This window comes from Lathyrus oleraceus, chromosome 2, assembly GCF_024323335.1.
Source record: "Lathyrus oleraceus cultivar Zhongwan6 chromosome 2, CAAS_Psat_ZW6_1.0, whole genome shotgun sequence".
NCBI lineage: Eukaryota > Viridiplantae > Streptophyta > Magnoliopsida > Fabales > Fabaceae > Lathyrus > Lathyrus oleraceus.
Window position 1 is genome coordinate 38,142,440 of NC_066580.1, and position 13,819 is coordinate 38,156,258.

The 13,819-nt window shown below is 36.1% G+C and overlaps 2 protein-coding genes across 2 annotated transcripts; one reads left to right on the forward strand and one right to left on the reverse strand.

The window, feature by feature from the left end:
- Positions 1-915: 915 nt before the first annotated feature.
- LOC127121816 (uncharacterized) lies at positions 916-1,653 on the reverse strand. The gene has a single exon (XM_051052251.1). The coding sequence runs from the start codon at positions 1,651-1,653 to the stop codon at positions 916-918; it is 738 nt and encodes a 245-aa protein (XP_050908208.1).
- Positions 1,654-10,456: 8,803 nt separating this feature from the next.
- LOC127121094 (uncharacterized) lies at positions 10,457-12,222 on the forward strand. Its single transcript, XM_051051696.1, has 3 exons — positions 10,457-10,698; positions 10,960-11,136; positions 11,214-12,222. Exons 1-3 carry the CDS (start codon positions 10,600-10,602, stop codon positions 12,033-12,035), a joined length of 1,098 nt encoding a protein of 365 aa, XP_050907653.1. The 5' UTR covers positions 10,457-10,599; the 3' UTR covers positions 12,036-12,222.
- Positions 12,223-13,819: the final 1,597 nt, after the last annotated feature.

A 13,819-nucleotide genomic window follows, 5' to 3' on the forward strand; every position in this document is an offset into this window, starting at 1 on the left:
TCAGGGGGTTTAGCCTCTCATAGTACTTAAAGAACTCATAAAGTAAAGATTAGACATTACAAAGAATTAGGAGGGTTTGATCTTCAATGGTGGCTACCCTTGAATCTCGCCGTCTTCGAATCCGTTGTATTCGCTATCTTCTCCACTGTAATGCTTTCGTTCGTCTGTCAAAAGGTCCCTTTTTCTTTCTCTTCCAAGCCTTCTTATAGTTTCAGATGCCTCCTCCCCAAGCAAAAGGTCCATACTGCCCTTAATGAGAAGAATCGGTTCACAATGCAAAATTAGGTTTTCCAGGCTGCGTGCAATCAACACGGCCGTGTGTGTACACACGGGCGCCCGTGTTTTTTCTCCTGCATTAATTAATTTCAGCATTTGTTACAGTAGCAACAACACGGGCCGTGTCCCTACACACGGGTGGCCGTGTAGATGCACTGTTTTAATCAACACGGCCGTGTGTGTACACACGGGTGCCCGTGTTGATCCCTGTTTTCTGCTTCGTCTTTTTCTCTGCTTGACCAACAACACGGCCGTGTGGTGGCACACGGGTGGCCGTGTTGACCTGCTGTTCTGTCATATTTTCGTCCTTCAGAGTGTCCCGAACTTCACCATTCTTGCTTTTGAACCTGGAACAATGACACTACCCAAACGAAGCATAAACAAGGTCTTTTTGACTTAAACTCGTAATCGAATGTAATGTAATACCAAACCAACAAAACTTGATACTTGACTCAAATGCAACTAAAAACAAACATAAATCTTACCAGAGTGATGAAAATACGTCGGATTAACGGCGGGAATTCAATGGAAATGGTGACCGATCAATAACCCTGCTTAATTTGCCCGTCAAAGTTAATGTATGGTTTGTGGGAACCTACTTATCAGCACAAATCCTGTGAAGGATTGCATACTTTACACTTAACTTTCCAGCTGACGGCTTCCTTTTCTAGGCCATTGTACAACCTGTTTTGCAGTAATTTCTTTGCAAACCTGGTTATCAGACACCTCTATCTCAGGTTGTTCATCTTCACATATGCCCATGTACTTATTAATCACAATAGATGAAAATTCCACACATTTTCCTCTCACATAACCTTTTCTAAATTCCTTGCTTTTATTGTCATCACGGTCATCAGGGATGTTTATAATAAATTCCTTCACTAGCACCTTACAACATTTTCCAAAGCTTGTAGGACTTTTCATTAAACCTGCATGTTCAATGAGTTTCATAACTTCCTTGCATTCAAGTGCATCCTGTCCAATTTCCCTTTCCAGAGCTAGCCTTATTTGGTAAACAAATTTCCATCTTTCTACGTTACCGACAGAGTGGAATGATATATTATCTAAAGGCACCTCAGGAACATTCACAGGTATCTTTCTCACCGCTTCTTTCTTCTGTGGGGTGAAGTCCTGAATATCATGTTCAAAATCATGATCAGATTCACTAGAAGAGATCTCCTTCTTCTTCCTAGTAGGAGCCACAACTTTGCTCAAGCTTTTGGTGGGACCAACAATAGCTTTCTTCTTGGCAGTCTTAGAGGGTGTGCCTTCATTCATCACAACCTTGTCTCTTCTATTCTTCATCCTCTTGGCAATTCCAGGGGACAAATTCTTAGCAATGGGTCCTTCATCCGAGTTTAACTCATTAACATTCATAATGTCAATGGATCTTCTACCAGGGTTTTCCTCCTCACCATACACATCCTACTTCTCCTCAACAGTCACAAACACGAGGTTATCAAGAGACACAACTTTATTAGACTCAGTTGAGATGAAGTCATTATCACAACCACCAATAGGGTTTTCAGGGGTAGTTTCAGCTGGTTGTTCAGCTTGGGCCAAGGATGTTGTAACATCTGACACATCACCAAACCTAGCTTCCTTCAGAATAGTAGTCACTAACCTGCAGATACTTTTATAAATGGAAACTTTTTCAGCCTCACTCACATTAGGGTTTAACTTTTCTGATACATATGAACCAAAAGGTTTCACTCTACTAACAGGTTTTTACCCAATAACCTCTTTAGTAGAAGTATTGACATTATATTCAACATTATAAGATTGAATGAGTTTAACATAAAGACTTGTCATAGAATGAGCTTTCTTGACAACAACTGATGGTTTGGGAGACTTACTCACAACAATTGCCTTAACCTTGTTTGTAGATAGAGTTCTCGCCTTCTTTTGAACAGGGACATGGCATGGAACCATTGATAAAGGAACTACATCAAGGACCATCTCGGAGGGGCCCACCATTGCAGTGGAGGAAGTAACCCTAACTTTCATGGGGGTGAAGCTGAGTTGTCCTTTGAGACACTAATGGGTGTTGAAGCAGATTGTTTCGACATCTTGAAAATAACTTGGAAGAGGATTTTTAGATGGCAATAGGTAAGCATAAAGAAGAGGAAATTTCTAAGAATAACGTGAACTGAAATGGCATAGTAGATGGAAATAAGGAGATATCATGTTTGAAAACAATTGAGGGAAGTTTGAAATGATTTCCTTTGAGTAGCGTGCACCAATGCATGGAGGGAAAAGAAAGTTTTTATTGCACGCCTAAATAACAATAATTGCTATAGTTCCTCAAAAATGCAAATTCCAAGTTCATCACTTAGTTTTTCAAATTGATTTGCGTCTAATGCTTAGTGAAAATATCATCTAGTTGCTTCTCAATGGCCACATGCTCAAGGGTAACAACCTTGTCTTCAACAAGATCCCTGATAAAGTGATGACAGGTGTCAATGTGCTTTGTCCTGCTGTGTTGGATAGGATTTTTGGAGATATTTATAGAACTCATGTTGTCACAATATAATCTCATGACATCGTGTTTGACATTATATTCTTTTAACATCTGTTTAATCAAAATCAACTGAGAACAATTGCTTCCTGCTGCAATATACTCAGCCTCAGTAATGGATAAGGACACAATTTTGATTATTGCTAAACCAAGATATAAGATTGTTCCCTAAGAAGAAGCAACCTCCCGGAGTGCTTTTCCTATCATCAGCACTACCTGCCCAATCTACATCGCAATACCCTACAAGTATGGAATTAGATCCATGAAAGTATTACATGCCATAGTCACTTGTACCATTGATGTATTTCATAATCCTCTTCACTTTATTGATGTGACTCATTTTGGGCTCAGCTTGATATCTTGCATAAACACCTACAACAAATGTTATGTCAGGTCTACTAGTTGTAAGGTATAGCAGGCTACCGATCATGCTCATGTATAGACTTTGATCCATATTAACACCCTTTTTATCTTTAGATAACTTCAAATGAGTAGGTGCAGGCGTCCTCCTGTGACTAGCATTCTCCATACCAAACATCTTCATTATGTTCTTGGCATACTTACTTTGAGATATGAAGATGTAATCATCCATTTACTTCACTTGAAGACCAAGAAAACATGTTAATTCACCAAGAAGACTCATCTCAAATTCAGATTGCATCTGCTTGACAAAATGTTAAACCATCTCACTTGACATTCCACCAAACACAATGTCATCCACATATATATGAATAATCATGAGTTTTCCATCATTCTCCTTAACAAACAGGGTCTTATCTATTCCTCATTTCCTGTAGCCATTATTGACAAGAAACTATGTCAGCCTTTCATACCATGCCCTAGGAGCTTGCTTTAGCACATAAAGAGCTTTCTTCAGTTTGAACACACGATCTAGAAAAGTAGGATCTATGAACCCTTTGGGTTGTTCAACATCCACCTCTTCATTTAAGTACCCATTCAAAAAGGCACTTTTCACATCCATCTGAAATAGTTTGGACTTTAGTATTCATGCAACTCCTAACAACAGTCTTATGGATTCAAGACGAGCAATTGGAGCAAAGGTCTCATCAAAATCTACTTCCTAAATTTGAGCGTATCCTTGAGCCATAAGTCTGACCTTATTTTTGGTGACAACTTCCTTTTCATCAGATTTATTCTTATAGACCCATTTAGTACCAATGACATTTGTTCCTTCAGTCTTAGGAACTAAGTCCCATTTCGTTCCTCTTGAAATGACCCAACTCTTCTTGCATAGCATTGATCAAGAATTCATCAGTTAAAACCTCATTCGCATTCTTGGGTTCAAACTTAGAGACAAAGCAAGAATTGGATACAACCTCTATTGATCTAGCGGTTATTCCCTCATCAAGATTCCCTATAATGAGCTCTTTATAGTGATATTTCTGGATTCTGATAGAAAAACCTTTGTTGGCTTGATTGACCTCTGATTCAGTACCTACAGACTCAGTGTTAGACTCAATGTCTAATACATCTTCTGGAGCATCATTCATCTGAGATGATATTCTAACATCTTCGTCGACATTAGTATCCTTCTCTATGATTCAATCATCAACCATAACATTAATAGATTTCATCATGACTTTGGTTCTGGAATTAAATACTATATAGGTTATGCTATTTGTAGTTTAGCCCATAAAGATTCCTTCATCACTCTTGGGATCCATCTTTCTTCTTTGTTCATGATAAGCCAAAATGTAACATTTACTTCCAAACACATGAAAGTATTTGATATCAGGCTTCCTCCCTTTCCATAACTCATAGAGAGTGGTTGAAGTACCAGTTCTCAAAGTGACCATATTATGAATATATCAAGCAGTATTCATTGCTTCATCCCAAAAATGGCAGGGTAGATGCTTAGCATGAAGCATGACTCTAGCTGATTCTTGTAGAGTCTTACTCTTGTGAACAACAACTTCATTTTGTTGAGGGGTGATGGGAGAAGAGAACTCATGGCAAATACCTTCAGAGGAGCAAAATTCAGCAAATTTTCTATTTTTAAATTCCTTTCCATGGTCACTTCTAATCCTGACAATTCCATTTTCCTTCTCTCTTTGAAGCCTTTGACACTAATCTTTGAAAACCTCAAAGACATCTGATTTTTCCTTAACGAAGTTCACCCAAGTGAATCTTGAAAAATCATCATTAATAACATATGCATACCTTTTCCCACCAAGGCTCTCAACCTGCATGAGCCCTATTAAATCCATATGAAGAAGTTCCATACCCTTTGAAGTAGTTAGACATTGGATCTTCTGGTATGAAATCTTGGTTTGCTTTCCAATTTAACACTCACCACAGATTTTTCCTTCCTCAATCTTGAGCTTAGGAATACATATGATATCTTCTTTAGACACAATCTTCTTCATGCCTTTCAGATGCAAATGTCAAAGTTTATTTGACTTCATCTTCCTTGGACAACAAGCATGTGGAAGAGCAATTAACTTCTTGAGGTGTACACAAGTAACAATTGTCCTTAGACCTGACACACCTCATCAGTACTTCATTATTCTTATTAGTGACCAAACATCCAGACTTAGTGAAATTAACTTTAAGACCTTGATCACATAATTGACTGATACTGATCAGATTAGCAATCAGACCTTTTACAAGCAGAACATCATCAAGACCAGGGAGTCCTGTACAAGTTAATCTTCCACTCCTTTAATTTCACCTTTATCCCCATCACCAAAAGTGACATAACTTATGGAGTAAGACTTGATATCCACCAAGGACTTCTTAACCCCTGTCATATGTCTATAACATCCATTGTCAAAGTAGCAGTCTTCTCTAGTTGAAGCTCTAAGAGAGGTGTGAGCTATAAGACTAGTGGTGACAGGATTAGGTTTCCACTCCTTTATAGTTTTAATCACCACTTGATTATCCTTAGGATGCGTTGGACGCCTTGGATAGCCATACAGTTTGAAACATAAGGGCTTTATATGACCAAAATTTCCATAGTAATGACATCTCTAGTGCAATAGCTTGCCTCCAATTTGAGTATTCTAATGTCTGGCACGATGTTAAGACAAATGATTAGACAACATAGGCTCATGCTTCCTTTTTGGAGGCACAAAGTTTATCACAGGGGTTTCTCCTTGTTTGTTTAAAGATTGATAGTTAAAGCTTATCCCTCTCAAGTCTCTAGCCACTTTCCTAACTTGGAGAACTTCATCTAACACATCAGAACCATTGTTCAACATTCTTACAAACTTTGTCATGTTCTCAAGTTTAGAAGTCAATAGGGTCACCTCATCTTGAAGTCCATATATAGTAGACAAATATTTTTCTTTTTCAGCCTGCAGTTGAGATATAATTTTCTTCTATTTTTCTCCAAGTTGACAAACTTTTTCACTTCTGATGCACAATTCTTTGTAAGAGGAAGCCGGTTCATCATAAGATACTTCTTCATCACATGAATCTTCATCAGAATTATACATTCCAGTTAAAGCAGTTACATGTTTAGCAAATTCATCCTCAGGTTCACTTTCAGAGTTATCATCATCAAACCAAGAGACAGACAACCCATTTTTTTTGTTTCTTGAGATATGTATGGCGTTCTGCTATAATGTGTCCAAATCCTTCATACCCATGACACTGAATGCCTTTACCTTGATTGGATTTATCTTCTGTTCTTGTTCTTCTCTAAAAGTCATTGTTCTTGCTGATGTCAGATGAGTTGTTCTTGACATTTGGTTTTGACTTCCTGTCCATTCTCTTCAACACCTTGTTGAATTGTCTCCCAAGCAGTACAATATAATTAGAAATTCCTTCATCAGTATCCAAGTCACATTGTTCCTCTTCATCTTCAGTGTTGGATACAAAAGTTATTCTCTTGTTCTTCTTTTTAGATCTGTCACTAATACCCAATTCAAAAGTTTGGAGTGACCCAACAAGTTCATATACTCTCATGTTACTGATGTCTTAGGCTTCTTCAATGGTTGTGACCTTCATGCCAAATTTCTTAGGTAGGGACCTAATAATTTTTCTAACCAGCTTTTCTTCTAACATCTTCTCTCCTAAGGCACTAGATTAATTTGCCATTTCAAGAAGATTCATGTGAAAATCATGAATACACTCATCTTCTTTCATCTTTAGATTCTCAAATCTGGTAGTGAGAAGCTGAAGTCTATACATCTTCACTTTAAATGTGCCTTTATGAGTGGTTCTGATAATTTCCCATACATCTTTGGCCACAGTACAAGTGTTTATTAACCTGAATATGTTTTTGTCAACTCCATTGAATAGAACATTCAAAGCTTTAAAGTTTCTAAGAGCCAATTCATATTCTTCCTTAGACCAGTCCTCTCCAAGCTTCAAGTAAGTAGTAACCTTCCCATTTTTTTTCTCCACAACAGGATGTTTCCAATCCTTGATGACAACTTTCCAAGTCTTGCTATCCATAGATTTTAGGAATGCCTTCATACATGCCTTCCAATAGTCATAGATGGTTCCATCTAAGATGGGTGGTCTGTTAAAAAATCCTCATTCCTTTCCATGGTACCAGAAAGTATCTTCCCCGAATCTCACCCAGAAACAGAGGAAGATGCCTGCTCTGATACCTATTGAAATTTTGGTATTCAGATATTAGATGTCGTATCCGATGTCACGACACTAATATCAGAACTTCACACAACAATAATAATAAGGATGTTAAAATGCACTGCTGAAAGTAAATAACACATGATTGTTAACCCAGTTCGGCGCAACTTCACCTACATCTGGGGGCATCCAATTCAGAAAGAAAATCCACTATAATAGTATTAGTTTGAAGATATCAGTAAACAACCTCCTATTTACAATCTTCGCACCTAATTACTACGCATACTATTTTTATCTAAGACCCTCCTAGATATGAAACCCCTCTCACTTCCCTTCAATCCACTATTTCTTAAAAGCTTATTAGTGATTAACAATTACAACACAAAGATACAATCCAACTCTAATATTAACGAGATATAAAAGTGGCTCACAAATAACAAAGAACACTAAAACCCTAATTTCACAATACTCAAGCGTAACTCTAACTACTTTAAATTAGGTTAGCAATGTTCTCTTTAAATAGCCTTTGGTAAGCGTAGGCTTAAGCATAAAACTGTACCAAATCCAATATGGATTATTGCACAAAGTTTGTAGAATCTTCTACATAAAATCAGGAACAAGATCACTTGTTTCCTAAAATGTCTTAATATCCTCTTTTTTATGAAACAAGTGCACTGCTAGAAATGAAATAAGAGTTTCTAAAATAAACCTTTTTGGACAGTTAAATTTGATAGCTGAATATTCAAAGAATCTTCAAAGATCTTATAATAAAATAAGTCTTCCAAGAAGTAAAATAAAACCTGCAAAGATGTCTAATCAATAGGTCAAGACATCTTGCTCAAGTCTTGATGTGATGCATGTTTTAACAAAATTGTTGCCAATCATAAAACACATACCTAACAATTACATTGGAAGGGACCACTGATTATATGGTGTGTGATCAAGAAGATGATATATTGGATGACACATCTTATCTGGTACGTGTTCAAAAAGATCGCTAGCTGAGGGACTTATTTGTAACGAAGATAAAGATGAAGGATTGGAATGTAACCAAAAAGATGGTGGTGGTAGTGAAGATGACAGTGCTCTAAATGTGAACTTTGAGGATTCTGATGAGGATGCTATAGGAATTGGTGAAGAAATTATTGTTGATAAAGAGGATGACAAAGGAAATTAGAAGGGCAAGGAAAATGAAAAATGAAGGGGAAAGCCAAGGTTGGGAGACCAAGGAAACAAAGGGAGGTGGAAGAATCAGTTGAATGTAGTGGCTCAATTAATGATGTGAATAAAGGTGAGGTTCCAAAGGAAAGCTTTAGAGGTTTGAGTGACATTGAGGAATATGATAGTGATGAGTTACCCCAAAAGTATGATAGTGAAGATGAAGAGTTTTTAAAATATGATTTTCAAACATTTAAGCTTTCAAAAAAATGGAGGATTACAAGTGTAAATTAGGGACTTATTTTGTTACTAAGGAAGACTTTAAAGAGACAGTTAGAACATATGCTATTCATTCAGGTAGAAACCTGAAATTTAAGAAAAATGATAACAAGAGAATGCGAGTCATATGTAAGAAAGGTTGTCCATGGGAGTCATACTGTGTAAAATTGTCAGATGAAGATACTTGATAGTTAAGAAAAATGATAACAAGAGGATGATAGTCATATGTAAGAAAGGTTGTCTATAGGAGTCATACTGTGCAAAATTACCAGATGAAGACACTTTGCAGTTGAGAAAAGTTTTGTTATGACTTATAATGCATCTTTTGTTATGGTTATAGCTTATTATTGGAATGATAAGGAATGTTATAGTTATGTTACACAGTTCCAACTTATGACAACTACATTTCACTCTTCCAAATTAAAAGTGCATTTTTTCTGATATGTTCATGGAAAACAAAGTAACATTTCACTAATAACATAATGACAAATACATTTCATCGATAAACTCATTACACAAAGGTGCATTTGTAAACTAAAGGAATCCAACATACATAACAATGTTGGCAGATACATTTCATGATATATACATTTCAACACTAAACTCAATAGACAGACAAAATCCTAACCTAAAAATACATTGTTACAAATACAATATTAAGCATTAAGCTTAATATTCCAACCATAATGGATACTTTCAACCATTCTCTAGCGTGGATGATTTGATTCTTCAATTTATAAATTTTCTTCTTTTGCCTTTGAATCTTCAAATCCCTTTCATCAACAATGTCGTCACCTAACAATGTGAAGAAATTACAATCCTTATTCACATGATTTTTATAATTTCTACAATCCCAAATTCCCCCCCAAATTTACATTGTTCATGTCACCCACAGTACGAAGGACACATTCATCTTGACAATAACATTCCCTCCTCTTGTTTCTACGAATAACCAACCCAACTATTTCAATGGAAGCACTGCTTGACAACTTAGACATTATAGAAGATTAAAATCCTAGAAACAAAGATAAGATGTAATGAAGGAAAAATGATGAGACCCTTTCTAAAAACACAGAAAAGAAAAATGATGAGATTGAGAAAGCAAGAAAATCCACCAACACAGCCTGAATCAAATGCAAGTGAATATCAATAAACGCGCGAACACTTTTTGGAAAGACGATGACATTTGATACAATTGAGACCCTTAAATAATGAGTTTTTTAATCCTTTTGCTGAGTCATTACACAGTTGACACGTCATGTTGGCAAATACTAACGCTTTTTCAGCTAAACTAACATAAGGGACCAATAATGCTAACGAAACTAATATTACGAGATCAAACTGTAACGTTTTTTTAATTAAGGGACTAAAGCGGAACTCAAAATTAAGTAAAGAAGGGACGCGTTGACTAATCATGCCAATTTTTTTACATCGATCATATTCATTAAATTCAATTTATAATATCAAATTTATTACATAATTTTTTGAAAACATATTAATAGACACATTGTAAAATTATAAAAACTACTATTATTATGAAATCTCTATGACATATTATTATTATTATTATTATTATTTTAGTTTAATTGCAATGTTGATGCGATATTTTCAGTGTAACCAACAAAAATAGCTTGCTTTCTTCTCCCTCATCATCATACCGAACAGTTATAAGTCAATTTCACCATCACATCATATCACTATATTTTGGTTGGTTCAATTTACAAGCAAACCTCTTCATTTCATTTATCTCTTCTCAACAATACACACAACACAAGCCTCTTCATTTCTCTGATTCTCTCTACTAAGCCATGGCACCAAAGAAGAAGAGAGCAAGGAAGCATAAAAGGAAAACCTATGATGATGCTGAAAATGCTTCCCAATCTGAGTCAACCAATCTCAACGACGCGGTAAACCTTTCTTTGATCAACTCCTTTTTCTTTCCATATGCTTCTATAATCCATATCATGTTTAACCTTCAAGACTATCGTGCATGCATGGTATTTGAAATCTGGTCAACCTTGCATGCAACAACAATATTTATGTGGATATCATGATTTCTTTTGTAGGCCATTCTCATAATCTTTTCATAAATGTAGTATATGTTTTCACTATTGTTGGTATAAACCCTAACTTTCAAATTGTTGCTTTTATGTATATATATTGTTCAGTCAGATTCTTGGGAATGTCCTACCTCTGCTAGAAAGAATTTAACTGAGAATTCTAAAGCGGTGTCTAATCTCCGCCGCAGCTCCTTAAGATCAGCTGCAAAGCCTATTCAAAATGGAATAACATCTGCTCCTGATGACATCCAACAAGTTGATGATCCGGCCGAGACAGTCGATTCGGTACGAAATACTGTAACATCTTTTTTATGTTAGTTTCTGAATTGTTAATCACTATCTATTATGATATTTTGATGCAGGGATATAAAGGTTTAGACAAAGATTCTGAGAAAAAAGAATCCCCTTCAAGATACCTAGTATCATGTGTTTCTTCTCCAACATTGGAACTAATCCCTCTTGAGAAGGATTTGGAAGGGGAAATAACAAATGATAATCAAAGGAAGTGTACTTTAAGGGGTGGATGTTCATCCCCATCATATGGCTTGAAACTATCTGAAATGGTTGCTATGGTGGGAAATGAAAATGGCGATGAGGTTGATTCTGAGATACCGAGCCGGGCGGAAGACACGGTGAATGGATATCATGTGAAGATGGAATTCATGCCAATATTAAGAAGAATAATAGACAAACATGGCGATATTGCTAGGAATTGTGTGACAGAATCGGTGAGACACCGATCAGAATTGTTGGAGATTATCTGCGGAATCATATCGGATTTCGAAAAGAAAGATGTTCGCAGTATTAAAGGAAGTTCCTTGAAAGACAAGATTGCTCTTGTAGATGGGTTAAGAAATATGAAAGTGGAAGTTGAATGGCTGCACGCGAGGCTAACCGAGGTGCTTGAAGCAAATGAGATTCTTATGCAGTCTAGTGAGCTGAAACAGAAAGCAGCCAAGAATAGGAAGCTTGTGGAACAGTCCGAGCTTGAGTTGGAGGAATGTGAAGCGCAGAAGAAGGAACTGACTGAGAAGCTGAAAACAGTATGTGAGAAAGAGACTCTTTGCAAAGAGAATCTGGCCAGAGCAAAGGATGAGTCTGCCGCGACATCTCGAGTAATCGGGTTTGCCATATCTAAAGTCGGACGCTTTCTTAATTGCTCAATGGTTGATGCTTTGATTTAGCTTTGCAGTTTTATTTTCCTGTTTTCTTGGGTGTAATGGTAATGGTTTTAGGATTGCTTTCTGTGTCTATTATGGTTGCATGTGTAAGATTATAACCAGGTATTCATAATGTACATACGAATGTGCCTATAGATTTGCTTCCAAGGTTATCTATGGTTGAGGAAAACTTAAATTTCTGCAGAAGGAAGTAAAAACAGTGTTGTTATGCTTTATTGGGAATTGATTTATTCTCTTACTAATATGTAGTATCAACAAGATGGTTCTCTGAGATGCTTTCAACTTTAAGAATCCTTTGTTCACGTGACCTTTGAGAAATGAAAGTTCATCTCAAAAGTTTACTCATTCTTCTGTCTACCACTTGATTATTTGCCAAGTTTACTCTATTGTTGCTTTGTTATAAATTACCGGTTGGATATGATCATCATTCCTTAAACATAATGTATTCAAGTGTTATAGGAGCCTGTTATAAACTCAACTTTTGGGAGTAATATTCTCAAAAATGTTGAATACTTACCAAATACACTATGATTATCTAAAAATAGTATTCATAATAGTAAGTATTATGAGAAATATCATTCCAAGAATATAAATTTTCGACCCTTAAACAGACTCCTCATAAATAAAAAATAAAAGTCAAATAAATGAATGAAGGTCTCATTGTTCACATGTGAAAAACCAAAATATTTGCCTCTAGCCATCCACTTTCATTTGACTTTATAAGCATCTTTGGCAGTTAAACAAGTCATTTTTCTGATAGTTGATAGATTGAGTAAGTATGCACACTTAATAGTCATGTCTCGCCCTTATGTTGCAATAGATGATGCTAAGAATTTTTTGGATCATGTTTTTGAACTCCTTAGCCTCCTTGATTCCATCACAAGCGATGGAGATCATATTTTTCTTGCCAAATTTTGGAATTATTTTTTTAAGATATAAGTGACTCTTTGATGAATATGAATGCATGGTGATATGAGAGTTTGTATTCATGGTGAAGAGAAAGATGAGAGCAAGATCTTCTTTCTTTTGAATGTCATTATTCTCATTACATTGAGTAGAGCTATGGCTCTCCCTTATATACGAAAATACAATGAAGTTTAGTTACAAGAGTACAACAATCATAACTAACTTCTAACCTCTAATAATCCACCTCACTCGAAGGAAGCACCTTTAAGTTTGTTTCTAAAACTAACAAGTAGATTGGTGGAGAGAGATTTTGTAAGGATGTCCGTTATTTGTGCATGGGCCGGTACATGTTGTATCTGCAACTTTTGACCAGTAACTCTTTCAAGAACAAAGTGTATGTCCAATTCGATATATTTTGTTTGTGCATGTGTAATAACATAAATGCGTTGAGATTGTTGCAAAGAAGCGTTGGTGGTAAGTACTAAATATTCAGCTCATTCATCATCAATTCAATCCACAAGTATATATAGTTGGTTAGGCATAACCAACGTGTAACATAATTTTTAACTGAGACTAACTAAGGGTAGGTAAGAGAATTGGGCCAAGCCCAATTCTCAATACAAGGGGTTTAACTCATACTCTGAATACTCTCACTACAATCCTAGGGGTGGTTGACCGAGTGACAACTTGTCAACAACTTTCAACTTTTCCATAAGTTCAAGAAATCGTGCAATAGATATGGACTTGGTTAATAGAGCAATTAGTTGGTAGGCAGCAGGAACATGTAACACAATGAGGCTCTTGTTGATCACTTTTTCTCTAACAAATAAAATATCCAACTTCATGTGCCTTGTCCCTGAGTGAAACACATGATTATGAGA